This window comes from Meleagris gallopavo, chromosome 1 (assembly GCF_905368555.1).
Source record: "Meleagris gallopavo chromosome 1, MGAL_WU_HG_1.1, whole genome shotgun sequence".
Taxonomy (NCBI): domain Eukaryota; kingdom Metazoa; phylum Chordata; class Aves; order Galliformes; family Phasianidae; genus Meleagris; species Meleagris gallopavo.
The window spans coordinates 43,990,488-44,018,473 of record NC_139404.1 but is presented as its reverse complement, the minus strand read 5'-3'; the positions used below and the strand labels follow the sequence as shown (position 1 = coordinate 44,018,473).

At 41.3% G+C, this 27,986-nt stretch overlaps 1 protein-coding gene and 1 long non-coding RNA gene across 2 annotated transcripts in view; one reads left to right on the top strand and one right to left on the bottom strand.

Moving 5' to 3' along the window:
- PLEKHG7 (pleckstrin homology and RhoGEF domain containing G7) overlaps positions 1-27,986 on the bottom strand; it is a 31,414-nt gene that overhangs the window by 1,033 nt on the left and 2,395 nt on the right. Inside the window, 13 exon segments of the mRNA XM_085222858.1 lie at positions 2,437-2,534; positions 4,807-4,966; positions 5,884-5,963; positions 9,259-9,353; positions 10,148-10,262; positions 11,739-11,934; positions 13,216-13,329; positions 14,679-14,774; positions 17,266-17,361; positions 19,098-19,247; positions 20,064-20,174; positions 22,104-22,144; positions 23,941-24,068. Of these exon segments, the coding sequence (XP_085078984.1) occupies positions 2,437-2,534; positions 4,807-4,966; positions 5,884-5,963; positions 9,259-9,353; positions 10,148-10,262; positions 11,739-11,934; positions 13,216-13,329; positions 14,679-14,774; positions 17,266-17,361; positions 19,098-19,247; positions 20,064-20,174; positions 22,104-22,144; positions 23,941-24,068 (1,480 nt within the window).
- Positions 15,417-27,986, top strand: part of LOC146545273 (uncharacterized) — a 78,544-nt gene continuing 65,974 nt past the window's right edge. The window contains exon 1 of the long non-coding RNA XR_014883046.1: positions 15,417-16,739. This is a non-coding gene — a long non-coding RNA (uncharacterized LOC146545273). The remainder of the gene's footprint in view (positions 16,740-27,986) is intronic.

The window sequence follows — 27,986 nt, the reverse complement described above, 5'->3', positions numbered from 1 at the left end:
GAGCTCTAGTGTTATCAACACCACAAATGGTTGACCCATCTGAGGTCTGTCTCATGTGAATTTCATTTTCCTGCCCAATGCTGACAGCATTCAGCTCTACATCCTGTTTACGAGAGTGGATATTGATAGAACAAGGGGGAATGTTTTAAGCTGAGACAGGGCAGGTTTAGGTTAGATATTAGGAGGAAGTTTTTCACACAGAGGGTGGTGACACACTGGAACAGGTTGCCCAAGAAGGTTGTGGATGCCTCATCCTGGAGGCATTCAAGACCAGGCTGGATGTGGCTCTGGGCAGCCTGGTTGGTGATCCTGCTCATGGCAGAGGGGTTGAAACTATTTGATCATTAGGGTCCTTTTCAACTTAGGCCATTCTGTGACTCTATGATCCTCCATCATCCAAGTTTGAAGGTGAGGGATGATGGCTGCAGAGGGGTTTAAAATACTGAACTCCTCTCTGTGGTAGTTCACGTGCTCTCGGTCACAGAAGCTGAGCTGTCTCAGAACTGTTGTGATCAAACATTGCAAATTGTTTGGCAGCATTACAAGCTGGAGCTCTGGCTGTGCAGGGGTTTTGTTTTGCTTAGTCAGCGGCTGCTCTTCCTGTTTTAATGTGCATTGAGCCACTGAACTTAGATGCAGGAGTAGAAATGTGAGGAGAGGCAGCCTGCTGTATTTTATGCTATGCTGGGATTCATAAATTTGATTAGTGACCCTTCAGGTTGTTTCTATATGTGTGTATATCTTGAATGAGATAAATACATCATTGAAAGATAAATGGCTAGGGGGTGGTTGCTTGGTCCCGCTGGTACTGCTGGTGGGGAGGAGATGGTGTACAGTATGTTTTGGTCTGCCAGGAGTGGTTTCTTAGGAGATTTCTACTATCAGCTTTTTGTGGCTCAGGGAGTGGGGACAAGGAAGAAGAGAGCAGAAGGCAGGGCTGCTGCACAGATGGGCTGAGTGAGCAGTGCTTCTGTTCTGTGTTTTCTTATATCTGTCAAGTACTGTGGGTCTGAAAGGGAGGTGGGGCAAGGTGTTCACCACATCTCTGATACATACTTGGCAAAAACCTGGAGCGTGTGCTCCCATGCAGTTGATGCAGTCATGCTGCAGTGAGGGGTGCATGTTGGTCTGGAGGGTCTGGGCCTGGTGAGGGGAGCTGGTGGCCTGGGCAGGCCCACAATCAGCATCATGGATCCACAAGGCAGTCTGCAGTGCAGCTGCCCTCTACTTGGGGTGAATCAATGGGAGTGTTGCACTTTTGGCATCATTCAGTGTGCTCTCCCTTGTGATGTGGCTTATCTACCTCAAACTTTTGGTCTGATGGCCCTCACAAGTTGGTTTTTGCAAGATTGTTGTCCTTTCTCCTTGCAGATTGTAACAGCCAAAGCCATGAGGATATCTCAACTAGCTAAGTTTATTTTAAAAAAGTAAGTTGTGTTGAGATTAGGTTTAGGAGCTGAAATAGAGTAGTTTATTCAAAACAGTGTTGGATAGGGTATACCTTTCCTGGGGATCAGAGAGACTAAATTCTGCAAAATGCTATAATATTACTGCATTCATGTGGAAGGAGCCTTTTGGTGCTGGATTTTCTTTGTAGTAAAATAAAACTGGAAGACACTGATAAGGTGGTTGCAATCTGGCATGAAGGCAGCTTGGAAATATCACCTCTCCTGTTCAGTAACAGGTAACTACTTCTTGAGGACATACCTATTCCAAGTATGAACCAGTGGCTTGGAGATGGAAAGAGTTCACTCATTGCTTTTCCCTGAAAACGACTCTCTACTGCGATTTATATGGAAAATCACTATCACTGGTAGTTACATTTTCAATGTAGGTATTAAAGAATGAATTTTAAATGACGGGCAAAAACCAACTAACCAAAAAACCAAACCCCAGGTTTGCAACGTTCCTACCAGAATTTCAGATGTATTAAACAGCACTGCTACTAGAAATGTGATGTGTGAAGATGTGGGGTAATTTTATGTAACGCTAGAATGAATCATACTATCTGCTCAGTCTGAAATTGCAGGAGTGTACCATGCGTAGATGAGCATAATACAGGTTTCTGATTTGGGTACTACAGATATGAATGGGGGATTGTTTTATTTTTGGTTTCTCTGGAGGGGCTATCCATCTTCCTTTCTGTTATGCATGGAATGGCAATTGTTTTAGCAATCAGAAATGTTGTTTTTCAGACAGCTAAGACCTGCTATCAACCCTGATCTAAAAAAAAACAAAAAAACAAAAAAACAACTAAAAGTAAACAACCAAACCAAGAAAACTGATAAGTATTCAGTAAAAATTCTGTAGCAAATAAAATGTGATCCAGCACACCATTTTTTTGTTTGTTTGTTTTGGTCAAATGTCACAGCTGTGATTCTCCTCTAGGGAAAGTGTAGTTGTGTAATTACAGAGGAGAAAAGATGAGCTACTTACCTTGGCAGACTCTGTTTGTGCTTGTAGCAGGAAGACTGCTATGCACTGCCGATACCTATTTTCATGCTGTATTAGGAAAGCATTTCGCAGGCTGAAAACTGGGGGGAAAAAAGTGAAGAAATGATATAAATTCCTTCATGCAGCTGCCACCCCAGATTTATATCGCACTGTCTGGTGATGACTGAAGACGTGATATATGTGGCCATTTTCTATGGTTCTTAATAGGACAATGCACCCTTGCGGGGTTAATTTTTTGTTGTGTGGGAAGCTTTGTTATTTCAGAAAGATAATTCTGCTTGTACTCATTTTAGTTTCAATTACCTAATCATCATGCACTAAGTTACTTTTAAGTCAAGCTGAAGGTCATTAAAAGAAGCTTCCATTCAAGTGGACTAAATTGTAACTGATGTTAGAGAAGAATAAGCGTCAAACAAAAGGAGAGTAACTTCCAAGTCAGAATGTATGTTACTGGTTTCAGAAGAGGATCCCTACTGTAATACATCTGAAGTTGCGTCTCTTGAGCAAGGTCCTGGCATTCACAGAGAACATGAGTGCAGTCTTGTGCCTCTTGTCTCTTCACTGCAATGTGGCAGGCTTTGGGCTAGTATTATCCTGCCTGCTGCCAAAAGTGCATCTCTGCAATATTGCAACATGCATATTATTTCTAATCCCTGTATTGAGGTATGTTTCTTTCCAAAATACGATCAACCTTCAGCAAGCTAATGTACGTAGATTAAAAAATGTGAGTTCTGATTTTTGATTGGCGCAGGGGCTCACTACAATCCCACACTGCCCTGCTCAAGTAGCTTCCTGAGAATATGCTAACTGACCTTTTACTTCTACCATGACCTCACTCCCTGAGATGCAAATAAACTGGCAGCATTCCCCAAGGTCACGCATTTCTGAGAATATCTAATCCTTTCTTTTTTGTTATTTTTTTTTCCCTGCAAAGGAACATTTTCCATTGATGCTGGCAGTTCTGCTTATTGCTTTATGCAAAATGGTGAAAATTTGAACTGCAGACTCCCTATAGTCATTTTAATCCCTATTTTTTTTGCATTCCACTCCAATGGGTGCTGTATTAGGATGAGGCTTCCAAAACATTGCAAAATGTAAGTAAGCAATGGAGACTACTCTCTCTAATTTTGTAATGATGTTGGTAGGAATATGTGGTGAAGAAGTCCAGCAATTTGGTACAGAGTGTGGGGAAGGGCTGTAGACAGGGGCTGGATCCTGGACTGGTCTTCAGCAGTTTACTTCATCTACTGCCTGTGCCTGTGTCACAGGGACTCTGGTTAGAACATAGCAAATGCTGGCTAGGAAAAAAATCAAAAATATTATTCCCATTAGCACTGTGGCTTTTATGCCCAGTGTTGTATGTGCAAACTGGGGGGCTGCTGCCCTGTTTTCTCCAGCAGCCCAGAGCTGCGTCCCTGTTGGCTTGATTTATGCTGTGTTGGGAGGTTTGTCAGGCAGGCAGACAGCGTCTGGAGCATGGTTAAACAAAGGTTATTCTCCTCTGTGCTCATCTGCTTACCTCATCTTTAGTCATTTGCCTTTTATTGCCTACCTCTATTTCCTATCAGCATTGATGCTGAATGCTAATTAGTCTGGGTGAATGTGTTTCAAGGTTATCATAAATTTTACATGCTCTAGGTTTATTTTCCACATTTATTGATTTTCCACAGACTGCTCTAGTTTCCTGAGCTTTTCCTCCTAGTCCTTGGGATTAGGATGGCTGTCAGACCCTGAAGCCCGGAGATTTGTATTTCTTATTTCTCTTCGATATACGAGTCTCCTGGGATTTGGCAGCATTAGACTGAGCTGTGTAAGCTTGTAGAGATAGTTCAGATTAAAGAGAAGTCCTGATTATTCTCGTGCCTGCTCCCCCTCCTCAACCTTGGATTTGGGAAACTGCCTTAGTTAACATCCACCTTTACCTTCACTCTCTGTGAAGGCTGGTCCTCCTCCCCACTGCACCCAAAGGCACATCAGACATTACTGGAAGTAGTTTCCCATGGTGGTGCATTTGGAGGTCTAGAAGAAGGGAAGTATTGGCTTAGGAAGGATGATTTCCATCTGTGGTAAGAAAACAGTTGGCTCATGACAGAACTCATTGGAGTTCACTGTGGGGTGAATGGAACGTACTTGAAAGTCACCCATGTGCATGTCTCCTGTTTCAGGCAGGGGAATATGGGCTGTCTATGTGGGTGTCTGAAGGTCAAGGTAAGTGTGAAGCCAACTACTGCTGTGGCTTTTGTACTCCGTGCAACTGGGGGTGGTTTGTGAGCAAATTATCCTTAAACCACTGCATATATCATGCATGGAGAAAGCTTTTTTGAAAACATTCAGATGCACTCAGGGGTGTACCTGTTACATGGATGGGATCAACGTTTTTCAGTAGTAGTCTGTCCAGTGGGATGGGTTGGTCCAAGACTTGGCAAAACCCACCTTCTCTTACAACCGACTGCAGCTCCGGAGCAAGGGAAGGACAGACAAGGGTTAAGCCTGTGTCTGAGCCCCCGTATTTCTGAGAATAGAAAATGAAGTTGATTAGTATGCTGTCTGCCATCTGCTCATGAAGTACAGGCAATAAACAGCCCTAAATTATGTGTTCTGTCTTATCAAAGGTGTTCAGAGATTTATTTGCCAGAGCAACATCAGAAACTATTTCTCTGAAAAACTCATCAGTACCTGGAACTCTCTTGTCAAGGTCACACCTTATATTGAAATGACACGACAGAAACACAATAAAGATCCTCAGGCAGAAAACATGATGTTCAAAGATCCTCTTCCACCTATCCTTTCAATATCAGGAGATTTTGTCAGTTTCTTGGAGATACGTTTCCTTGTCTCCTCTCGTGAACATGCAGAACACGGAATTGTTGGGTCTCCAGATGGGTAACAAGCTCACTCAGAATGTTCACCAATATGTACACAGGCAAACCCTCAGTGAGATTTGCCAGCAGGCAGCAAGCCCCTTGAATCCGTGTTCCCTTCATCCCTCTCCATTTAGTAGGATGGTGTTGTGCAGTGAATGATTTTAGAGCAACATCTTCTGTATTTCCTATAAAAGCAGAGCAACTGCTTCTATTATTTTAGTATCTCTAAATTCAACCTAAGCTTATTGATATTTAGTACAGGTCTGCTTAGGCTTAATTTATATCAGCTTTGTAAACTTAACTAGCTAGATACTTTTCTGCACACTTGTTTTTCTGGGTTGGACTGAATCATAAGAGGATCATTATAAAACTTACATTCTTGAAACTTCTGAGCTCAAGAAATCCAGCATATAAGAACAGCATCAGGAAAATGTTAGGTCTAGTAATGCAAGTTCTGCCCACAGCTCTCCTGTAACATACTGAATCTACAAACAGGGTTCATTCATTTATCCAGATGAAAAACATAGTAACAACTGCAATCACATACCTCTCAATCCATTATTACCTTTTTGTTATGTTTAATTTTGGTGATTAATACGAAATCATCAAATAGAAAGAGGTAGATGTCGAGAAGTCTTGTGCTTTCTGAGGAAGAAAGGTCAATGTGATGGCATGATTATTTTAAGGAATTGCTGTTTCTACATTGAGGCACATCTAGGAATCACTGCATCTTACAGAACACTTAACAAAGAAACGTGATTTAAAATAGAGTACACAACTACTAGTCTCCTAGTCTGCACTCTCAAACTTAAATGTGTTATTCTTTTTCATGACTTTGGCTATTAATATTTGCAGTAGCTACCTTGTTATGCAAGAACAACTGCCTGCCCATAGAAGTGATGTAGATCATGGGCAGTGCCTCTGAATGCAACAGCTGGCATGCTACAAATTAGCAAATCCTACATGGTAAATAAGTAACCTTCTGAAAATGTCAGAGATAAGGAAGTAGTGAAATGCCACTCTTCTCTGGTACCTATAAATACCCATCTGCGGCCTTCTGCACAAACTGTCACCTTGTTGAAATGTTAGTGGATGGTGTCACAAAGGGCCTTCAAAAGCTACACAAAAGAGAGCTGGCTTCCCTTTTCTTCCTTGTTTGGAAGGTCATGAGGATATGAGACACACAACAACAGGTGTCTGTGAGAACGCTTCTAAGTCTTGAAGTTGAATCTCCATGCCCTGGTGCAAATTCCATTGTTCTTGCTATAGAAATAATAGGAAATAATTCAATGGAAGCAAGAGCAATTTTTTAAGCAACTTCCTGCGGGAAATCTGGCCTTTAGAGTCTCCAGAAAGCTCTCTACATGACTGAATTTGCAGAGTTTTGCCCTTTGATCTTTTCCTTGTTTACAGCTCGTCCTTATTCCTTTATGCCTGCTTGTCTTTCATTTCCCTGTTTTGTCTCAACTTGCTATCCTACTCAACCTCCAAAATCACTCTCTATGTGTGCAGCAGGCTTTATCCTTTATCAGTCCTCTGTCTAATCTGTAAACTGGTAGAGCCTCTGGGGGCATGAAAAGCCCAGCTACTCTTCACTGCAAATAGGGATGCTCAGAGCTACTGAGCAATTTGCAGGGTGATAAAATACTTTCTTGGATGCTTTGTTCAGAAAGGCTTTGTCTTGAAAACCCATTTCATTAAGATTGTACAAAACGTCTTCAGTAACTACTGAAAAGGAAATGCCATGAGGATCATCTTATGTGCCACTGGAGATTCAGGAGACTATAAGCTGGGCTATTGATGTGTATTTAAAAATACACTTGTGTAAGTTTCTATGAAGTAAAAAACTTGATAGGATGTTTTCCACAGCTTCTCTCATACAGTTTTTGTGGGCATTACACAGTAAAAGTTTATTTGTTGCAAACCCTACCACTGTTCTCTCAACTTCTTCTGGTATCTCATTAATTTATCACATTTTTTGCATGTCTGAAGTTAGGTTTTATTAATTAATCTCTTTACCTTGTGGTTAAGTTCAGCAGAATTTCAAAGAAACTTAACCAAAAAACAAACCCTAAGCAAAATGAGGAGGATAGTAACTTGTCTTCATTTTCTTGAAATAATATATATATTTTTTTATTTAGAAGGTGAACAATTGATAGCATTCTCAAAGATTTTCCATGATGAATTTCATATCTGTTGGCCACTTGAATTCTTATCTTCTTCCTGGGCATTTCATTCTCCAATTTAAAAACTTATTTTCGTAGACTTTCCATGACTTTCACATAGTAACACGACAGCCTGATATTGATCTTTGACTGTACTTTCTCTTGACTCCCAGTCCCCCTAACCATCCATTTTTGACTGTGCTATTTTTAAATAGAAGTTGACAGTAGAAGGAGTCCTTGAAAATTCTGACAAAGAACCTGCATTTCTTGAAATAGAAACTTTCTAGCATTTCCTTCTGGATTCTAAGATTGCCAGAAAACATAAAACTGTGTTGTCAGTGGTTGCAGTTTCATTCAAAGAAGCACAATTCACTTTAACAACAGATATGTTTGAATCAGGGGTGTGACATTAGGACGTACTTCTTTCTTTGTGCATCATTGCATTTCTGTTGTGTCTTGAAAGATATTTCGTCCAGACAGATGGGCAGATACCAGACACTTTAATACTGCAGCTTGTAGGCAGCTGGCTGTCTTGATGGGTAAGAGTTATGCTCATGCCTTCTCCATTTTCTGATCACATATTGCAAAAAGAAATGTGGCTGTCTGATGTCTACCCTTACCTCACTGCACTGTGTGCTGATGCCTTGCCAAGAGGGCAGCGAGTGCAGGGAGAATGCTGTCAGAGGTGTCTTTCTTCCTCCTCTGCCCACCACCCCATACACAACAGCAGTCTTTCCCTCTGATTCCCCTATCCCTGGTGCTGCACCTTCTCCTCTGCCATTGCAATACTCCTCATGTGGAAAGAAAACCAAAACCACTGAAAAATGGTCTCTGTCCCTTTGCTTATGAAATTAATAGTAATGGTAGGAGGCAGGAAATATTGGGACCTCCCTCTGTGTTCCTCTGCTTTTGTCGAGGTGGAGAAGGACTTGTAAGGCAGTGACTGGGCCAACTTCTGCTGCAGCCACCCTTGCGTGCTGCTCCCACTTTTCAGATGCTGCTCTTCTCCAAGTGATCCAACCACCCAGGTTCTTCTTGCTGTTCAGGCAAAGAGGAAATGCTCCTCTCATTTGCAGGCAGCTGCTCCCCAATAAGCAGCCTCTGCTCTGCTACAAAATAGTGCCTCTGAGTCTGGAGATGTAACACTCAGCTATGACAAGGTGGTAGATGACTGTGAGTGCACTGATGTGGGACAGCTGTGCTCCGTGTCGTGTTAGTGGCAGGCATGTTGATGAGTGTGTTGTTGATGGAAGGGAAGCCGCTCAGCTTGCTGTTGTTTACATATTACCTTCTTGTTCCAAGCTTTGCATCAAAACAGCAGTCTTAGCAGAGATGAAGTACAAAATGAAAAAGGAAAACCTCTGGATTTTTCGTTTTTAAGTATAATGTTCAACTTAGAGTGCCAGAGGTGAGGCTTCCTGATAGCAGTTCCCAGGCACGTAGGGCCCTTTACGTAGGATGGTCTAAACTTCCCAATGTCCTTTTGCCACATCCTTGAACCTGACAGTGTAACTCTCCCTCTGAGTGACAGGCACACATGAGTCAATCTGATTTCCTGAGCACCTGGCAGATTAAATGTCCAGATGTGCTGATAAGCAATCATGAGCATTACTCATCCCTTTGGCATCCTGGCTATTTCTCAGGCTCTCTCTGACAAGATGTTTGCTGCTTCTTTCCTGCAGCTGCCCATACTATCTTAGAATTAATTCTGGACTGCCATAACAAAGTATAATTTCGCTAAGCTGATTCCTAATACCAGGACACAGGGATGTTACCTGCCAGTGTCAGCCTCCCGTCGTGAAGAAGAAGTCTGCTTGCTGAAGACAAAATGTTTTCACTGCCATTCTCTCTCAAGCTTTGTTTCAAACACACCAAAAAGAGAAAGACAGTGAGAGAGTGGGGAATCTCACATATCCAATTACAAATGGGAGGAATCCAGCAGTTAAATGGAGGCCATATATACTGATGTATCAGGCTAAATACACCACAGTGCCAATAATTGTGTATGACTGAGTTTCTTCAGCAATGCTATTACTTAAATGTGTTTAAGCTTCTGAAATGTTAAGCTGGGTTTTTCTTTTCTGGAGTAAATGTAATGGTTTTTTCAGCTCTGCGTGTGAATAGACATAATCCTTGAGGTGAGAGTCGCCTGATGATATTACCATAAAGCTGTTTAAAGTCTGTTTGTCTGGGTAGGGAGCAACCACAAAAGAAAGGTGTATGTGTTCTCAGGGATGCTGGGTAACATTAAATGATATTTGAATAAGAAGTAGGAAATTGGCTTACCATGAAGAGTGGAAGAAGCAATATTTCCTATTTGCTCTGCTTCTTAAAATAAATGTATTAATGGTTATATCTATCCCATTTCGTTCTGCCCCTTAAAAGCAAACAGTGGAGTGTCCTCCTTGCTCATCCCATCATACTGTCTGGGATGTTAGCAGAAAGCAATTCATGCTGCCATCCAAGGGACTGCACGCAGCCTAACTGTTCGCCTACAGCATTAGCGTGCTCAGGCTGTGCCCTGTGCCACAGGCTCCTGGCTCCTGTGAGGGCAAAGCTCACCACAGCAACTAGAATACAGACAATCAGTTGGCTTTAGACTGCGTTATAGATTGGAAACTAAGCCTTCCCTAAGGAAAAACACCCTTAAAAGTTCTGCTTACCTCTGGGACAAAGAATCTCTTGTTATGATCCCAGACTTCAGGCCAAATTATGACCTCATGGAGCTGCCTGAATTTCTGAAAGTTATCCAACCACTTGACTTTACCTTCCAGATCCCCTGAAACATGTAAAGCATCAGTTACTGCCAAGGCTGGCAGAAAATAGGCTGCTTTCTTGAAAGTGATGTATACTGATTATCTCTAATAGAAGCCAAAGGATGGAGTCCTGGCCTCACTGGAGACAATGACTAAACTCATCTTATGTCAGCAAAGTATCAAACTATGCATTCAAAGAGGCCTGAATTCACTGCTGAATGCAAAAGTGCTATCCATTAATCTGACTTAGCAAGTGAGGGAATTTTATAAAACTCATTTAAATGATTGCCTTAAAAAGTTCTTGAAAAAATTCTGCCTTTCTGAACACCGTCTGAAGCAGTGAGAGGAAAATAATTTTCATTATGTAAAGTCTGATCAAAAGGCTGTTGAAAATAATGAAAACCTTTTAAGGAGAAGTAGTGCCAGAAGTGGCTGAAGAATATAACTGGCAAGAGGGTGTCTGAAATTGTGAAAAATGGAGAATTCATGTTGAATGATGTTGCAAAGTGTTGTTTCAGATAATGCACATATATAGCAGAAGAGGAATTGTGGAACTGATGCTATTCCTTATGTCACTGGCTTACTTGTCAACAAATTATGGCAAACGTCTGTCAGGTCTGTGAGTAAAGAGGCCGACAACTCCTGTCTTTGGTTTACTTACCTTAGAGATAACCTTAGGCGTAATGTAACCAAATCCTGAACGCTAGAAGACCTTTGTTGCTGTTCCCTAGATATCCCATGATGTTGTGGGCCCATGTCCACATCTCCTTTCTCCCAGCTGAGTCCACCACTTAGAGACAAAAGACCACCTTATCTTTCTGGAGCAAAGACTGGAAAAGGTCTGTCTGTTTTCTTCTACAGCCTCAGTGAGAACAAGGATGAGCCCAAAGATCAGCAGTAGAGGTCATGCTGAGGGTCCCCAACTGGAGACACATACTGCACTCTGGCTGTGTACCTACTGAATTGACAAATTTCTTAGAGCAGAATCCAGAGGAAAATAAACAAACAAAAAGCTTCCTGGACCAATCCCTTCTTTTTCTATAGCAACTAGGGAAAAGTTGTAGCTCTGATGGCTCATCTGCTGCTTTTCGTGGTAGGACCCTGTCATTTAGCAAAAGGTCATTGGCACAATATTCCCCTTGTGAGTGGTATTTTATCCTATTAAGGATTAGCCCCTACAAATCCTCTTCAGACATAAATCCAACTCAAAGACTTCTTTGTTTGGGATTTTTCTTTATTTGTTCGAATTTGTGATCTGCTCTTAATTGTTTCCATGTCGCTGCAGATGACTCTGAGCCAACACAAGTGAGTCACTGATGTGGGAGTCCTATGACCTTGCTCAGAGGGCCCATGGGTGGCACCAATCGTTTCCTACAGAATGAGGAAGGACTCAAGATTGTTGAAAGGCATGCACATTCTCCCTCCATTTCTGTGGGGAGACCAGCCTTGAGCACGAAAACATCACATAACTTAGTAATTGTTAGTTGTACATTTTTGACTTAATCATAGCTACTTATGTATGGACTTTTCCACTTTCTCTTTAAGTGACCAGATAGAATCTTTCTCTGTTTCGTCTGTGCTCCTCTTCCAGATGTTGTTCAGGAGGAGGGGATAGCGGGTCAGGTGGTGCAGAGGAGCCACCAGCAGCTCCGTCAGCTGCAGCCTCCTGCACTGCTCCTTCTGCTCACACCACTGCTGAGATAAAGGGCACCTCTCTTAGGCCTCTGCTCTCTGGCAATGAGGTTGTATGCATCTTTCTGCATCATCAGCTGTAATGAGATGGGCTAATTGAAGACAAATTTCTTACTGAGGGTAAGGCTGATGTAAAGGCTGCAGCTACCATGTATACATTGCTGCTTTCAGACAGAGACAGTACCTGCTCTATTATTTTTACTCTTCATAAATGCTGTCTCTACAATGGTTGCTTGCTCTACCATCCAGGATGCTGCTTCCTCTCTGAGGGAGTATGGATTAATGGATTCTCTTGTGTAAGCAAAGCAGACCAGCCTTCTTGCCACAGCCTGGCCAAAACCCACCCTGCTCTTTCACTGCAGGCTCTCAAGTGTGAATGCACTGATGTACTCCTGGCTTTCTGTCTCCTCTTTTTTTGCCTTGCATTATGTATTCCTTCCCTTATGGAGAAGGAAGTAATGATACTCTTCTCTGGCTGTGAGGTCAGTGTACATCGAGGGAGGGAAGATTTAGGTTGGATGTCAGGAGGAAGCTCTTTACAGAGAGAGTGTTGAGGTGCTGGAACAGGCTGCCAGAGAGGTTGTGGATGTCCTGTCCTGGAGGTGCTCAAGGCCAGATTGGATGGGGCCCTGCACAGCCTGGTCTAGTATTAAATGGGGAAGCTGGTGGCTCTGCATGTGTTAGGGGAGGTTGGAGATTCGTGATCCTTGAGGTCCCTTCCAACCCGGGCCATTCTGTGATCACAGCTGATGTGAGGAACGCCAGGCCATCCGTGGGTAACAGGTGCGATGACAGTGTTGCCAATTTCCATGAATCATCCTCAGCCCTGACCTCCCAGCCCATCACTATGAATCTGTGCTTGTGTATGTGATGCCACTGAACACTTACAATGCTCCTGAGGTCCTTCAGCCCCACACTGAGTTATGGGCTTACTTGGTTAAAATGTAGGTCAGTGTGTCAAGGGATTATGTGTGGAACACATGAATGCTTAAGGCTGACAGTACAGGCTGACAGTCTGCCTGTAAAAATGCAGCCTTTTTTTTTTTTTTTTTTTGCCTTTTGGCTTTTTCTTACTCTTACCTATTCTAAATTGCAAATATGGACTAAGGGAAAGTTGTACTCTGAAGGATGACTTCATATCCATGATTATTCACTGCAGTTCAGGTATTTACATAAAATGCTGTCTACACAGTTCTGCTTCCAATGAACTTTTCTGGTCTGCTGATAAAATCCTGTCAAAAGACAGGAAGGCTGGAGATAACAAGAACAAAACCATTACTTTACCTTCAGGTAAATGCCAAAATCTTCTCTCTGTCTCAGCTTTTCCAAGTAGAAGATAGCGGTGGTATAATTGAGGCAATAAATCTGGTGTGTCTGGCAGAGGTCACCCTGGAAAAACTGCAGAAGAGGCTTGAAAGCTTGTCAAGAAAGGAAAATGTGATGACAAAAGGAGGAATACTGCTTTTAGTTTTGTAATGTGGCTTTTACCTGAGATTACCTTGTACCTAGGGAGAGAGTGGAAGAGGGAGAATTTAAAAGAGTGAAGGGTGAGTTAAACAGTACTAAAATTGGTACAGTACTTAAAAAGAAAGGTGGGGAGGGGTTCAAACGCTGAATGGGAGCCCAGTTCTAGTGGTTCTGCAGAGGAGAAGCAGTTTTAGATTTTGTTCAAATTAAAAATAAACAATGTGAAACTGATGTGGAAGCTGAAGATCAAAAACAGTGCCTGAGCCAGAGATTTATGTGGCCTCACATAAATGCCACTTTATTTCCAAGTATGTTAGCTCTTAGAAATACTGAATGACATCAGTGATAAAACTCATTTTTTCTGGGATTGAAACACTTGAAGTCGGAGGGAATGGGGTTAAGAAGCCCAGCTCTAGACTCTCTGCCTTTTTAAAACCCTAAGCATGAGATAAGGTCTTTCCCAGAAGCTTTCTATTGGTCACTACTGCTACAGGAAGTTCAAGTTTGGCTATCACATGTAAACTTGATGATTTCCTATCTGCATTAATATTACCTACTGTTTGGCCATAAGGAAGTTGTGCAGGAAATAAAATCCTTGTGGGAGAACCCCTGAACATTGTTCTCACTCTCTTGAGTATCATGTTGATGACCTGAATGTCTTGGCAGCAGCAAGATAGCTGGGTCTGTTCCTGCCTCTCACTTAGCAGACACAGGCCAAAGTGCATATGTATTCCATTGAGCTCTTATATACTCACTTAAATACATTTATGGGTCTGGTATGTGGAGTAAAGTAAGGATCTAGATGATGGACTGGAAGGAGGCAGGGTACAGCTGGAGTCTGGGCCAGTGTCTGGCTTTAGGGAAACCTGGTGTAGGGAACCTGCTTTGGCAGGGGGGTTGGTCTCAATGATCTCTAGAGGTCCCTTCCAACCCCTACAATTCTGTGATTCTGTGATTCTGTGAAACCTCCCCCACAAAGGGAGAAGCTTGATTCTGTTGGTGACAAAGTCTCCTCAAGGTCAAGGGCTGTGATTCCCAAGGAAGGGAATCTCTTTCTATGCTTTGTTCCATGTACAGAACAACTTTCCATGACCACCTCAACCATATCAATGAATAAAAATGCCTACTGGTGGGAGGTACTTGAGGCTAAGACCAAACTGCCTGTGACAGCTGGCATGTCCTTGACTGACTTGACTGCTTTAAGGCACCTGCATACTCTGATAAATGACTTGTTGCAAGGACTTACTGAAGTTAAACAAGAATATTTCTAATTATGTTACCTTTCTGAGCATGGAGATGAAGTTCATAGGTGATTTTGATTCACTGACATGTTCCTTCACAGTTTCAAAAAATTTTTTCACAAAGCTGAGATTTATCTAAGTAATGGGGAGAAAAAGAGAAATTAGCATGACTGAACTTCCTAAGTTTAAAATAACTTTATTTCTCATTCCTGACCTCTTCAGAGTCTTCAGGCCTAACACTTATGTCCATGATGTTGCCAGGATTATCTTCAGAAAATTACATCAAATGCTTTAATTAGTCAGAAGATAAAATGCCTATATAAAAAACCAGTTACATCATAGAATCATAGAATCACTCAGGTTGGAAAAGACCTTAAAGATCATCAAGTCCAACCATGACCTAACTATACTACCCTAACTAACAACCCTCTGCTAAATCGTGTCCCTGAGCACCATATCCAAATGGTTTTTAAACACATTCAGGGTTGGTGACTCATCCACCTCCCTGGGAGCCCATTCCAGTACTTAACCATCCTTTCTGTCAAGAAGTGTTTCCTGATATCGAATCTAAACCTCCCCTGGTGTAACTTGAGGCTGTTTCCCCTTGTCCTGCCACCTGTCACCAGTGAGAAGAGACCAACCCCGCTCTCACTGTAAGCACCTTTCAGTTGGAAAGATATTGGAAGAGACCAATAACGTCTCCCCTCAGCCTCCCTTTCCCCAGACTAAACAGCCCCAGTTCCTTCAGTCTCTCCTTGTAGGGTATATTCTCTAAGCCCTTCACAACCCAAATTCACAACCAGGCTGAGCTTTGGGCCAAAGTTTTGTTCAGTCATAAGGAAAGAATTGTATGGGTTCAGCGCATTGTCAGAGGCTCAAACTCTGTGTTGCCTATGGTTAGAACATACAGCAGTCCTGGCCAGATAAGGGCCATCACATGTGTTTGAAGGCTTTGCCAGGTCTTTCTCAACCTTGCCATTTTCTCCAGGCATAGTTCTGAAAAACTTTCTTATGTCATTGTATTGCCTAATATTTCCCTGTGATCAGAAGAGAACACCACCACCCTCTGTGATACTGCTGTGAAGTGCTGTTGTAGCTGCATGCATTGACTTGTTTGGGAGCATGGCTGGTTATGGGACAATATGTCTTTCATTTTATTTAGGGCTCACTTTGCACCTTTTACAGCATGCATTCTTTCATAGATTCAGCCTACTGTCAAGAAAAAATGCATGCAGTAAAGTGCATGAAAAAAGCCATATTAAGCACTGGGAGTAGCTACTTTTTTCCTACATTTGCCCACTCTTATTTAAACAAGTACGCACAGTAAACGATAATTTCTTGTTAATAATGAAAACAAAATGTGAAATAAATGGAAAGCTTATTAAAGATCATTCTGTCAGGTCACAATGAAGCTCCAACCAAACTCAAAGTATTATTTGTTCCTAAATCATATGCAAAAATAGACATCATTTCCTTCTTTAAGAATGAGAAGGATCAGAAATGACTCATCAACTGAGTTCTAGTAGCTGGTTGATTTTTATGATCTTAGCTCACAGCAAGCACAAGGTGAAACCCATCAAATAAAATCTCTTTTCTTGTATTTCCAAGCATGTTCACTTGGTGAGTGGTCAACTACTGAGCAAAAATGTGCTCATGTGTTTGAGCTCTGGTGTCCGCTCTGAAAAGCTTTTCTGCTCTTCTTGTTTTGCCAAAAAAAAAAAAAAAAAGTGAGATGTTAATGGTTAAGGCAAGGGCATAACAAGAGACAGATCTTAAAGAAAGACATTTATTTAGGATGTGTGATATGGTTATGAGTCACTGTGAGAATGATTGACCATAGCCATTCAACTTATGAAGCTAAAGAGCCCCTTCCAACATTCACTTTGCAATATGTTTGTTGGGTTTTCTTTTGTAGTCGCTTAAAGTAATTCTAAAGTCAAAGAAAACTTCTGTGTGAATTCTAAAGCTATGTAAAAACTATTATGGATTTATGGGCTGCTTTAACTTTCAGGAGCTGGAAATGACCTGGCCACAAGTAGCAAAGAGCCAGAACACACTGCAGCCAAGCCTCATCTTCCCAGTCCTCCTGGAAGCTTAGGGGTGAGTAGCACATGGATGCAGAGCATTAGCTCTGTGCTGGGAATAGTCCTCCATCCACACAGGGGAAACCCTGGCTGGAGTGGGGTGGTTGTCATTTTGTTTTTCCTTGCTCTATCAGAGAAGCTTAATAGATATCAAAGTCCATTTATTTGAGAAGGGAAGCTTGTAATTGAAGTTATGTTGCTGTTCTTAATTATGCAGTAAGGATTGTGTAGTTGGTGTCCACTTTCACAAATCCTTTTAAAAGGACTTTGTTTCTGAGAAACTCAAACTCCTGTTTGCTTCAGAAACTGTTGAATGAGCTCTCTGTCATCTTTTGCTGGAGATTTCGCAGTAATTAAACCAGTTACCCAAACTGAAATACTCAATAGAAATGTCAGAAGGACTAGTTATTTGAACTTATCTTCAATTGCATGCGTAGAATCTGAATAGAAACCTTAGTGTTGGCTCCTCATCTCCTTTTATTGGGCTGGCTGGTTTCTGATCTCAGTACAGGTTGCACTTTTTTATTTTACTTTTTACTCACCTTATTTAATTCCTCCAAGTTTGCAAAAAGTCTCCATAAGTCCATGTCCAAGAGAAATTCATTACTCTGGAGGTATTTTAGAGTCTTCATAAATATCTTTAAAAACAAAACAAATTCATGTTGTTCAGCGATTATGTTTATTTATATATATATAATGCAATTTTCATGAAAAGAATGTGCACCATAATTCTGAAATGATCTCATGATCTTGGGAGAAGATGATGTTATGAGAAAATTTCCTGACCTACCTGACTGCAAAATACAGGGCTTTGTGCAAAGGGCAGGGTACGAATGATGGCTCTGGGCTCTGTCTGCAACTACTGCAGAAGTAGCAATGTTCTTGCTATGTTCTCTGACTGAATGGGGCCACTCGAGCCTACTCGAGATACGTATGGAAAAAAACATAGCATCAGAATTGTAGAGTTACAGATCTCTGTGTCTTTTCAGAACACTTACCCTCCTAACCCATACTGCATAAGGTGTTGAGAGCCAGTACGAAAAAAAGAAAAGTTGTTGGAATAGCTTAAGTAAAATGCTTGTGCAGTTTTTACATCTCTTTAGGTTGTTCTATTAACATGTACTGAGTGAAAACTGGCTTTGTATTTATTGGCTGTTTAAGATGGTACATTATCTAAGCTCTTACAGGGATCTTGGACCTGTGCCGAATCTGACCTAGAGCTGAAAAAGGCTTAAGAAATGTAGATTACTAAGTGGAATTTTTAGTGCACTAATGAAAAAACACGTTGTCGCTCAGGTGCTGAGATTGAATTGCTGGTGAGTGTTTGGGCAGTCTTAGTTGCCAGGAGCAGCAGGCCTGAGAGCTTAAAAGGGATTTACCAGGATCCTGAAGTTCCCTATGGAGATTCATTAAAATCAGTGAAATAGCTTTTCTAAGATTCACCAGCTTTATTTATTCATTTTACTTTTAGAAATCTTTTGACCTCTGTAAACAGAGTTGAGAAGAAAAGACACTTCCATCTTGCTGGAACTACTGATCCCTTTCCTGTCTATTTCTATTGTGTGAAGGAGAAAGAATTCAGCCCACTCTTCTCTTTATTCCCTTTACTTTGCAATTCTTCTTGTGCTGCCTAGACTACTTATTCAACAACATGGAAAATGTTTCACTAACTTCATCTGTTTTTCCTTAAACTAATAATAAAATCGAGATAGTTTGTGCAGAATCAGAGAAAAAAGGTAGGAAGAGTTATAGGGAAGCATCCATCCTTTAAAATAGTTGTAGTAATTTATGATGTGTGATGAACATAAGTATTACACACTATTACTATTCTTAGTAATAGCTGTTCTTTTCTTGTCCATACTGAAAAACTTTTAAAATTCACTAAGATGGAAACAATCTGGAGTTTTGGGGAAGAGTGTTGTTGGTTTGCTTGTTTTCTGATAAGATCAGAACTACAGATCTGCTGTTTTCATGCTCTACTGAGAAAAATCTAATCACAGATATGTATGAAGTTAAACCAAGAGTATTCTATAGACGTGTGATAGAGAAATATCCAATAGTGTCAGTTGGAGGGCGATTTCAGTTCAGAGTGAGAGGAGTAGTGAAATATCATCCAAAATTACTGGAAGAATCTGCAATGATAATGTTTTTGTGAAACACTTCAAGAGATGTCCAGAGAAAGAGATTCCATCAAGAAGATTAAGAAAAAAGCAACAACCAAAGAGAAACAGGAAAAGCAGGAAAGATAAGTGGGGAAAAAAAGCAAGAGTCCTGGAGACAGCAAATGTGAAGTTAAAGATGGCTTCACATCTCCTGTGCTGCCATCAGGGTAAATAATGTTTAATCATTTTTGAGAGTTGAAATCTGAACTTACCATCTTGAGAACCAGCAAATGATCCAGAAAGTAAGTGCATTCACTTGTGAAAAGTTCCCACACTGCTTCTTCCTTTTTCACTTGCAGTCGGCTGTTCATATGTTTCTGCTCAGTTTGTTGAGCCTTTATAAATTCGTGCCAAGATTTACCCTGTTGAATAGTAAAAAAGAATAACCAACTTGCATCAACTCTTTCAGAGCAAATGAGAAAAATCCATGATCTATTTGCTCATATAAAGAATTCTGCTGCCAGTATAAGTGATTCTTATGCTGAAAGCTTAGTGTCCTTTAAAAAGATTAAAGAACTCCCTGAAATTCTCCTGCAAAATATTCATAGCATGAACATGCGGAATTTAAAGGTGGCACAGAATGATACCTTATCTTTGTAGGATATCGTATTAAAAAAACAGTGGGTAGCCTGCAAATGTTAATGAATTTAATTTGTTATTGTGCTGGGAAGCAGGGAGTTATGCTCTCTGAGTTTTCAGATGATAAAGTCAGTGGATACCGTTTAGCGTGGTCCTGGAGTAGCCACCATCAGCCGACTAACCTGCTCCTAGGTCAGATGCTCACATATAAGTTAGGTGCTGACAGAAGTCCTCGACAAAGAAGTCTGTGGAGACCTGAGTATAATAGTTTGCTTTGAGAAGCAAAAGGGTGAGGTGGTGAGTGGATTGTTGGCTTGTGAACAGGTTGTCTGCCGCTCTCAGAGGAAGGTGCTTTCCCAAATCAGAGCAGTACAGCAAAATCTGAGTGGTTGTGAAGGTCATTGCCTGCTTTGTCTGACTCTCACATTGCTCCCCTTCTCTTTTTCAAACTATTCATTTATATCTCTGTTTATGCTTCAATTTTGCAGATGGGATTTGTATCCAGACTAACGTTCTGAACAATGTTGACTTGGGAATAAAACTTTTGTCTTATTTTCATCCTGAAGAGTTTAATAGATAGCTTTCTTGGTACAGTATACTGAATATTCTGATAACTTGAAACAGTGAAAATCGTATGCACCACAATCTACAATCTTAATGGTTGAAAGACAGTGTTCCAGATCAGATGCTTGCTTCTGTTTGTCTTTACCCTGTTTAATGACAAAAAAAAAACAAACAAAAAAACCCAACAAACCAAACCAAAACAACACCAAAAATCTAATTCATATGATGTTTAGAGTACTAATAAGAAGCTTACTCAACTCAGTAACCTTGCCATGATCTGTAAGGTATGTGCCCTTAACCATGCAATTTTCTTATATCTCCGTGCTCTCCTACGTAGAGACAAGATAGAGATTGCAGGTTTATTTGTACCCATGGGTGGTGTGTGTAGGTGCCTTAGAGGTGTGGGTGTGTAAGGTCTTGTTTATGCAACAAAATGGTCTTTGGTGGGGCAAGGCGTTGGTATGGCAAAAGACAATGGGCTACCACCACAATGCAAAACAAATAACATTTCATTTCCTTCAGCACAAACAGAAGTGTGAAACAGCAAAATTCAAATTTGAAATCTCCCTTCTTCCATCTTAGTTACATAAATATTGGGTGAATTTTATTATTTTATTATTTTTTAAATTTAGTTAATTTTGAACTTTGATTTGAAAAACTCCTTTGGTCAGCTGCATAATAACGTCTGTAAAAAGAGTTTTTATAGAGCTTAAGGAGCTAGAGTTTTTTGTTTGTTTGTTTGTTTGTTTTGTGAGGGATAATGAAATAAAAACATTTGCATTTGGCTTGGCTTTACTTTTCAGGTCAGCAGTGCCATGTTAAAGGTCTAAGCAATATTTGTTAACCCAAATTTAGTGGTATGGATTGGCATGTGGAAAATACATGAAGGTGTGCTTGAAGCAAAGCTGTGACTGAATTACCAAGGCTCGCTCTTGCCCTGGAAGCAGCCTCCTATGGATACTGCTTGGGTGGGTGAGATGCAGAGCCGTGGCCCCAGCTGGCACAACTTGCAGCACAGCCTGACACAGACATCTTGTGCTCCCTTATCACTGGGAGCTGCCCTGGGTGCCTGCAGATATGTACCTTTGTTGCCTGCCCTGCTCTCTTCCCCTGGTGCTGTGTAGTGAGGATCTCTCTTCCTACCACCCTGCTGCGCTGGAAGAGGTAAGGGTGCTTGCTGGTTGTCTTACCACATGCAGAGTCTGAGCTGTTGGAACCACCCTACTTTCACTGCAGATGAATCACAGAATCACAGAATTGTAGGGGTTGGAAGCGACCTCTAGAGATCAAGACCAACCCCCCTGCCAAAGCAGGTTCCCTACACCAGGTCACACAGGTAGGCGTCCAGGCGAGACTTGAATATCTCCAGAGAAGGAGACTCCACAACCTCCCTGGGCAGCCTGTTCCAGTGCTCCGTCACCCTCACCGTGAAGAAGTTCTTACGCACATTCGTGCGAAACTTCCTATGCTGCAGCTTATGTCTGTTTCCCCTCGTCCTGTCTCCACGTACCACTGAAAAGAGACTGGCCTCACCGCTATGGCCGCCACACCTCAGATATTTATAAACCTGGATCAGGTCCCCTTTCAGTCTTCTTTTCTCAAGGCTAAACAGACCCAGTTCACTTAGCCTTTCTTCATAGGGGAGATGCTCCAGGCCCTTCACCATCTTTGTGGCCCTCCGCTGGACTCTTTCCAAGAGATCCCTGTCTTTTTTGTACTGGGGAGCCCAGAACTGGACACAGTACTCCAGATGAGGCCTTACCAGGGCAGAGTAGAGGGGGAGGATCACCTCCCTCGACCTGCTGGACACGCTCTTTTTAATGCACCCCAGAATGCCATTGGCCTTTTTGGCCATGAGGGCACACTGCTGGCTCATGGCCAACCTGTTGTCCATCAGGACACCAAGAATGACCAAGAGTGTGCTCAGTCCAGGGGGATCTGCGATTTCCATATTCAGCTAACCTGCTGGCTGCCTTTCTTCATGGGCAGTGACATAAATAAACTCTTTTTCACCCGGGTTAGTTGTGTGAGAAAGCAAAGTCAGTGCAAGGGAAAGAACGTGGTGGAATACTCACAACTCCTCTTTTGGCAAAAGGCCACCTTGGCTTTTTGGATTCTAATGGGTAAAACAAATGTGTTGTAAGCAAAGAGAAAAATAGCTAAAATTAAAATTGTTATTTATTTATTCCCCCCACCACTCTCTTGCAGTGAATCCCACTATACCCACTCTACTTGGCTCAAATGCAATACTTATATTTAGCCATTTTGTGCACCAGACTTTAAACCCATTATGGCTGTTGAGATGTCTATCTGTGATGGGATCTTGGATGATGCTGAACACTCCCACTTTCTGCAGGTGATCCATGTGTGATTGCCAATTCTTAACATGGGAAAATGCATCATATCTCAGGTCAATTTTTAAAGATACCTATTGATTTGAAGGAAGAGTTAGCATATATCCGCTCTTCAGAGATATCTTGGGTTTATGCAGATACTTATGATACTTTATATGAATCTAATAATATTGCTGTAATAGTAAAAATATCATTGTACAGATTAGTCTCTTCAGAATTAGGAATATCCCTGCGAAAACTCCTGCCCATATTATAACAGCTAGAAAACCTCCTCACTGAGGACCTGGGAAAGCTGGGAATCCAGATGTCAGAATGCACTGGTGGGAGGTTAGAGATGCCTAAGTATATTCAACAAGAAGTATGGAAAGCTTCTCTGAATTCATGATGTCTTTAGGCTTGTGTTTGACTGGGAATTGCAGTTGAAACCGTTTCCCTATAGATTTTGAAGACCTTGAGCATGAGATGACTGGCTTTTTTGCTTTTGTGAAAGTGCTGTTTGTGACATTGCTTATTACATTTTCTGTGGAAAATTTTGTTTCCAGTCACCAGCATCTTCCAGTTTCCGGTAATTACACTGTACCCTACACTATGTAAGTTGCTCTGAAAGTAATGCCTTTTATTTATTTCCATGGAAACTACAACAGAAACAAATAGCACAATAATACTACTTGATAGAACCAGTTCCCAGCTACAAAATACTATTTTTCAACATAATAAACACCATTAGCTGTGCATTTTCACCAGCAACAAACAAGAGCCTACATGCTGTGCTTGTAGAAATCTGCATCAGTGGAGGTGACCCACTGCTAAAATGTGCCGCTCATTGTCTCAGTGTGACATCTACTGTCCGGTTTCCATGAATGTTCAGCAGGTGTCAATGGGTGCCATTTTTTTTCCAATTCAGTGACACACCTTTGCTTCATACACCCTTCCATGTCAGATTCCATTTTGTCAGACTGTCCCTTTGCTGCTATCCGTCACATCGCAACAACATGCAATGGAATATTGGTGGGAAGGTTCAACCTCTAATGCCAAACCACCATCATCTGCCTCTGATGTCATGGACCAGCATAATAAAATAGAAGGCATTATTTTCAGAGCAACCCTCATTTATTACACAACAGGTATTTAAGGAAATTGCTTGCAGGTCTACATTTCAGTGTTGGAAGGTCTTATGAATAACCTGTGGCCATGAGTTGGGTCTGCTATCTTTGTAATTAGAGCACTGATAGAAAGGGTAGCGTACTCTCCTTCCTCTGCCTGAACCTGTCCAGGTAGGCACTTGTAACTCAACTGATTACAGATGGAAATCCTGGCCTGGGCCTTGGTTGCTGCTGGTGTGTGGAGGCAACTGCCTATCCTGCCTCGATTGCTTCTTATATTTAGCATTCAACCATAAAATGAAGGAGAAACCCTAAATTGAGGGGAATTTTATAATGAGCACTGTAGTCTTTATTGCACTGATCTTTCCTCCATCCCTCCTTCCCACCCCATGCACGCACATGCTTGTCATAAATATAATGGGGTGTGGATGAGCTAAGCCCACCTTATGTCTAACCTGCATTTAGCAACAGGGCTGTGTGGGGCAGGTAGTCCAAGGCACTGTTTGACACCAGCAGGTCTCCCGGGAACACCTCAAGTCCTGGCAAGCTCACCACCATGGAGCTACGCCTGCGCTCAGCTGATCTGTGAGACCCAAAAACAACGCATGTCATGTCTCCTCATGTGGCTGTGGAAGGAATTCCTGAAGTGCTCCTTGCTGATATCAGAGGAAGCGAGCTAAAAACTGAATCACAGTAGCTATGGCATAAGTTATTAAAGGAGAAATGAGAAAAAACTTCCAAAGTAGCAAATATCCTGTTGTCTTTTCAACTGCTCAGTGTTGCTAAGAATGAGGTTTTTACAGCTGTGGCTTACCTGAAAAGAGAGGTACCTGGGAATTTAAACACTGGAAATTTCTGGGTTCTTCTAAGATTAAGCAAAAAACAGGACAAGATTTCGGAACAATTTTGGCATTGGAGTCCACAGAAACATTTAAACACCGTGGCCCTAAATGACGTATGTGTTGACTTTTGGACTTCATGTAACTCAGGTAATACCAAGAAAAGATAGTACAGCAATGAAAGAGTTTATATTTAACCCTTTTGCTATTTTGTGTCATAGTCTTTCTAAATTTTTAAGAAGTCTTTTTTCCCTGCTAATTCAAATACTTTGTATTTTGAATATAATGTGGCTTAGTCAACCCGCTGATCTGAAACCAATGCCCCTTTCCAACTATTGTTGTTACCAACAGAGTTCATTGTCCAGGATGTAGATCCATCAAGAAGAAAGACAGAGGCACTCTGTATCCAGCAGTGTGTTTGTGCCAGAGGCTGCTCACATTCAAACACAGAAATTACTGGTGCATATCTAAAACCTTCTTGGATTCTGTTATTGACTCATGCCAATACTTAATTAATGGTATTATCATACAGTTGCAAAGTGGCTGATGTCTGCAGCTACTGTTCTGCTGTCTACCACTGAGTGATGCAAGCAAACTGCTTTGGATTTCAGAGGGTCAGTCACTAAGAACCCGAGGAAGGAGCCTTAACTTTTTGTGTTCTTTGTATTAAGATGGTTACGAAACCACTTATGATTCCACTAAGTAATCTCTTGGACAGCTGGATTATTATGCAAGCTAGATGCTGCAGTATAACACAGTATAATTCTGAAAGTTGTCATTTCTGTAATAGGAAATTCAGGCAATTTATTTCAGCTTGGATACACAAAATTTTTTCCAATGTAATACTGATCTTTAAGGTATCTAGCTTCAACTTCTGGATATATTTGAATTTATGCAGATGAATGATAGAAAGCACAGCTTCATTATAACTGAGTCAGATGTTATTTCCCGAGACCTAAAAGGCCTTCAGCTTCAGAGATGCACAAATAAAGCTTTCACGTAGGAATGCAAGCTTGAGAGGTGTGGGAGCACACTTGGATGTGTAACTACAATACACCCTTGCATTCTGACATGCGTATGTGATTGATGACTTACATGCCTAAGTTATGTACTCATCCTTCACAGATGAAGGCACAGATACAAGTGTCTGTGATTGTCTGGCCCAATGCCCGTAGACATAGTAGGTACACTAAATGCTTTCAGTAATTTTAGTAGAGAATTTAAACTACTGTGGTGCTGTGTGATCCATAAAGACTAAAACGCTGCTAAATTGCAATGTTTTACCATCTTTTTGTACCTGCAGACCCTGTAGATTTGTCATTTTATTTTTTTTTTGTGCCTGATTTCCTTAATAAGGGCAGGGTGCTGAAGGGCTTGAGCAAAAAAAAAAAGTACTTTAGGGATGAACTCGATCATAAGGGGAGATATAATCTGTGCAATAATTCCTCCTTTAAATCTGCTTGTTTTGTGAAGCAAGATATCATCACAGGCTCACATTACAAAGGGATGAAAAAATGTTAAAGACACTGAAGAAACTCATGGTCTGGAAAAATAAATATCCTGGATATGATTGCTTCTAGGGCATGGAGATATTTTCCAGCTGATTTGTTTTTTAGAGATCTGTGTCATGCCATGTTACAGATCTGAGCCTAATGAAAGCTTTAGATATCCCTGAGGACAGACATCTATGTAAATCACCATAAAGAGGTCCCCAGGGATGGAGATACTCCCATCCTGGAAGAATTCAAGGCCAGGCTGGATGAGGCTTTGAGCAATCTGGTCTAGTGGGAGGTGTCCCTGCCTATAGCAGGGAAGTTGGAACTAGATGATTTTAAGGGCCCTTTCCAATCCAAACCATTCTATTCTATGAGGTCAACATTTTAGGGTGGCCATTGTACTGAGATAGTTGTCAGGTGATGACACTACTAACCAAATGACCTGGGGAGGACATTTGGACTCTGCTTTAAAGAGTTTGCAACGTATTTTATGGGCATATAAGATATTGACAGAGAAGTACTTCAAGATAGCTGAGCCCAGCTGTCTCAATTTATTGAAAATGAGCATCTTAGAAGGTTCTGAGAGGACTCTTCCCTAGCACGGTATCTGCAGAATTATACTCAACAGGGCATGGAGAAAATGAGCTCAGAAGAAATTCAAGATTTTCTTTTATCAACATTTCTTTCCACTGTAGTGTTGACTTCAGCATCTCACCCTGTCTCCTCCACATACACTTTGCTCTGCTGCCCTCTGGTTCTTTTGTTTATTTTGGCTGATTATTTTTAATCAGCATCAGCTCAGCATGATAACAGAGATGTACATTAATGAAAGCTGTGTGAGGGAAGGCTGTCTAAAATGAGCACTTTTGCCTGAAGGATGGCTTTTGAAAGTACAGCCTGGGAGTGGAGAGAAGAGAGATTCATTAGTATTGGAGGACAGCAGTAGGTTTTTTAGCCTATATGTTATATGAGGTAGTGTTGGAGGAGCATTGCCATCTGTCACAAAATTCTTCTAGACAGACAATAATCTGACATTTCAGAAGATTTCTTTTAAAAAAGAAGAAAAAAGCGGAAAGCTGATTTTTTTTTTGTTTTATATTTTCACATACTCCAATATAGGTCAGAATGAGAAACAGAAATTGTAGTACATCATCCAAACTCTTTTTTCCCCCCCATTCTTTCCTTCTGGTGGCCCTGGAACAAAGATTACAATGTTCCCTGTGTGATTTCTTTGCTTTTAAAATGTCTGGATGGAAGCCCAGAGGCAATATCCTTGCTGACATATATTGGGTTCCCTCTGAAGCTGCCAGGCAAGTGGCTCTACGAGAAAGTACGTGCATTAAAGATTTAGTATTCTCCTGGTTTTAGTCATTTGCAATTGATATTCTTTATATTGCCACCTAGTTTGATACAAATCACACACAAATTCTCACCCCATCAGTGAGCTATGCTTTTATGTACTATCTGTGAGTGGGGTCAGAGCAGGCTATTCCTGTAATAGGTGCAGAAAACCTGTTTGCATACAGAGATACAAAGATCTCTTCCCCACTTCCATCTCCTTCTCCTCTTTTCTACTATAAATTCAAAAGCCTGAAGAGCAGGTTGGAAACTACAACAATTCAGAAAATTGAGGAGATCTCTTCCACAGTGAACATGTTATTATGTGTGCACACACACATCTGTTAAACTTTGTCTAGGGAACTGCACTGCATATTGATTGCATGTACCTTTTTCCAACCCTCCCAGTATCAAACACAAATATGCTTGGAACAAAGACTGGTTGGCAAACTGCTAGCATTAAAGGAGATTTTAACCTCAAAAATGAGTAAATACTGGGACAAAGAGGAGATATAGCTCAATCGATGATATCTGCCACCTTAGGAAGTGAAACCCATCATGGCACAGTCACAAAAAGCACTCCTATTCTGTTCTTCTATTTATTGTGAGGCTTATCTTCTACAAGCCTTGCTCATGAGTGCCAGTGCTTTTAACATACCTGACTCACCTGCGTGCCACATCTGAAATCTCCAAGGGACTCAAGCGTTAAAGTGAACCACCAGTAGGAAAGATGTTGCTATTAATGGTGGTACTACCTTCTAATTTCTTTTCTTTTGGAGAGAAAATAAATTCTGTTTCTTAAGGAAAAAAAACGTGGCTGAATCATGG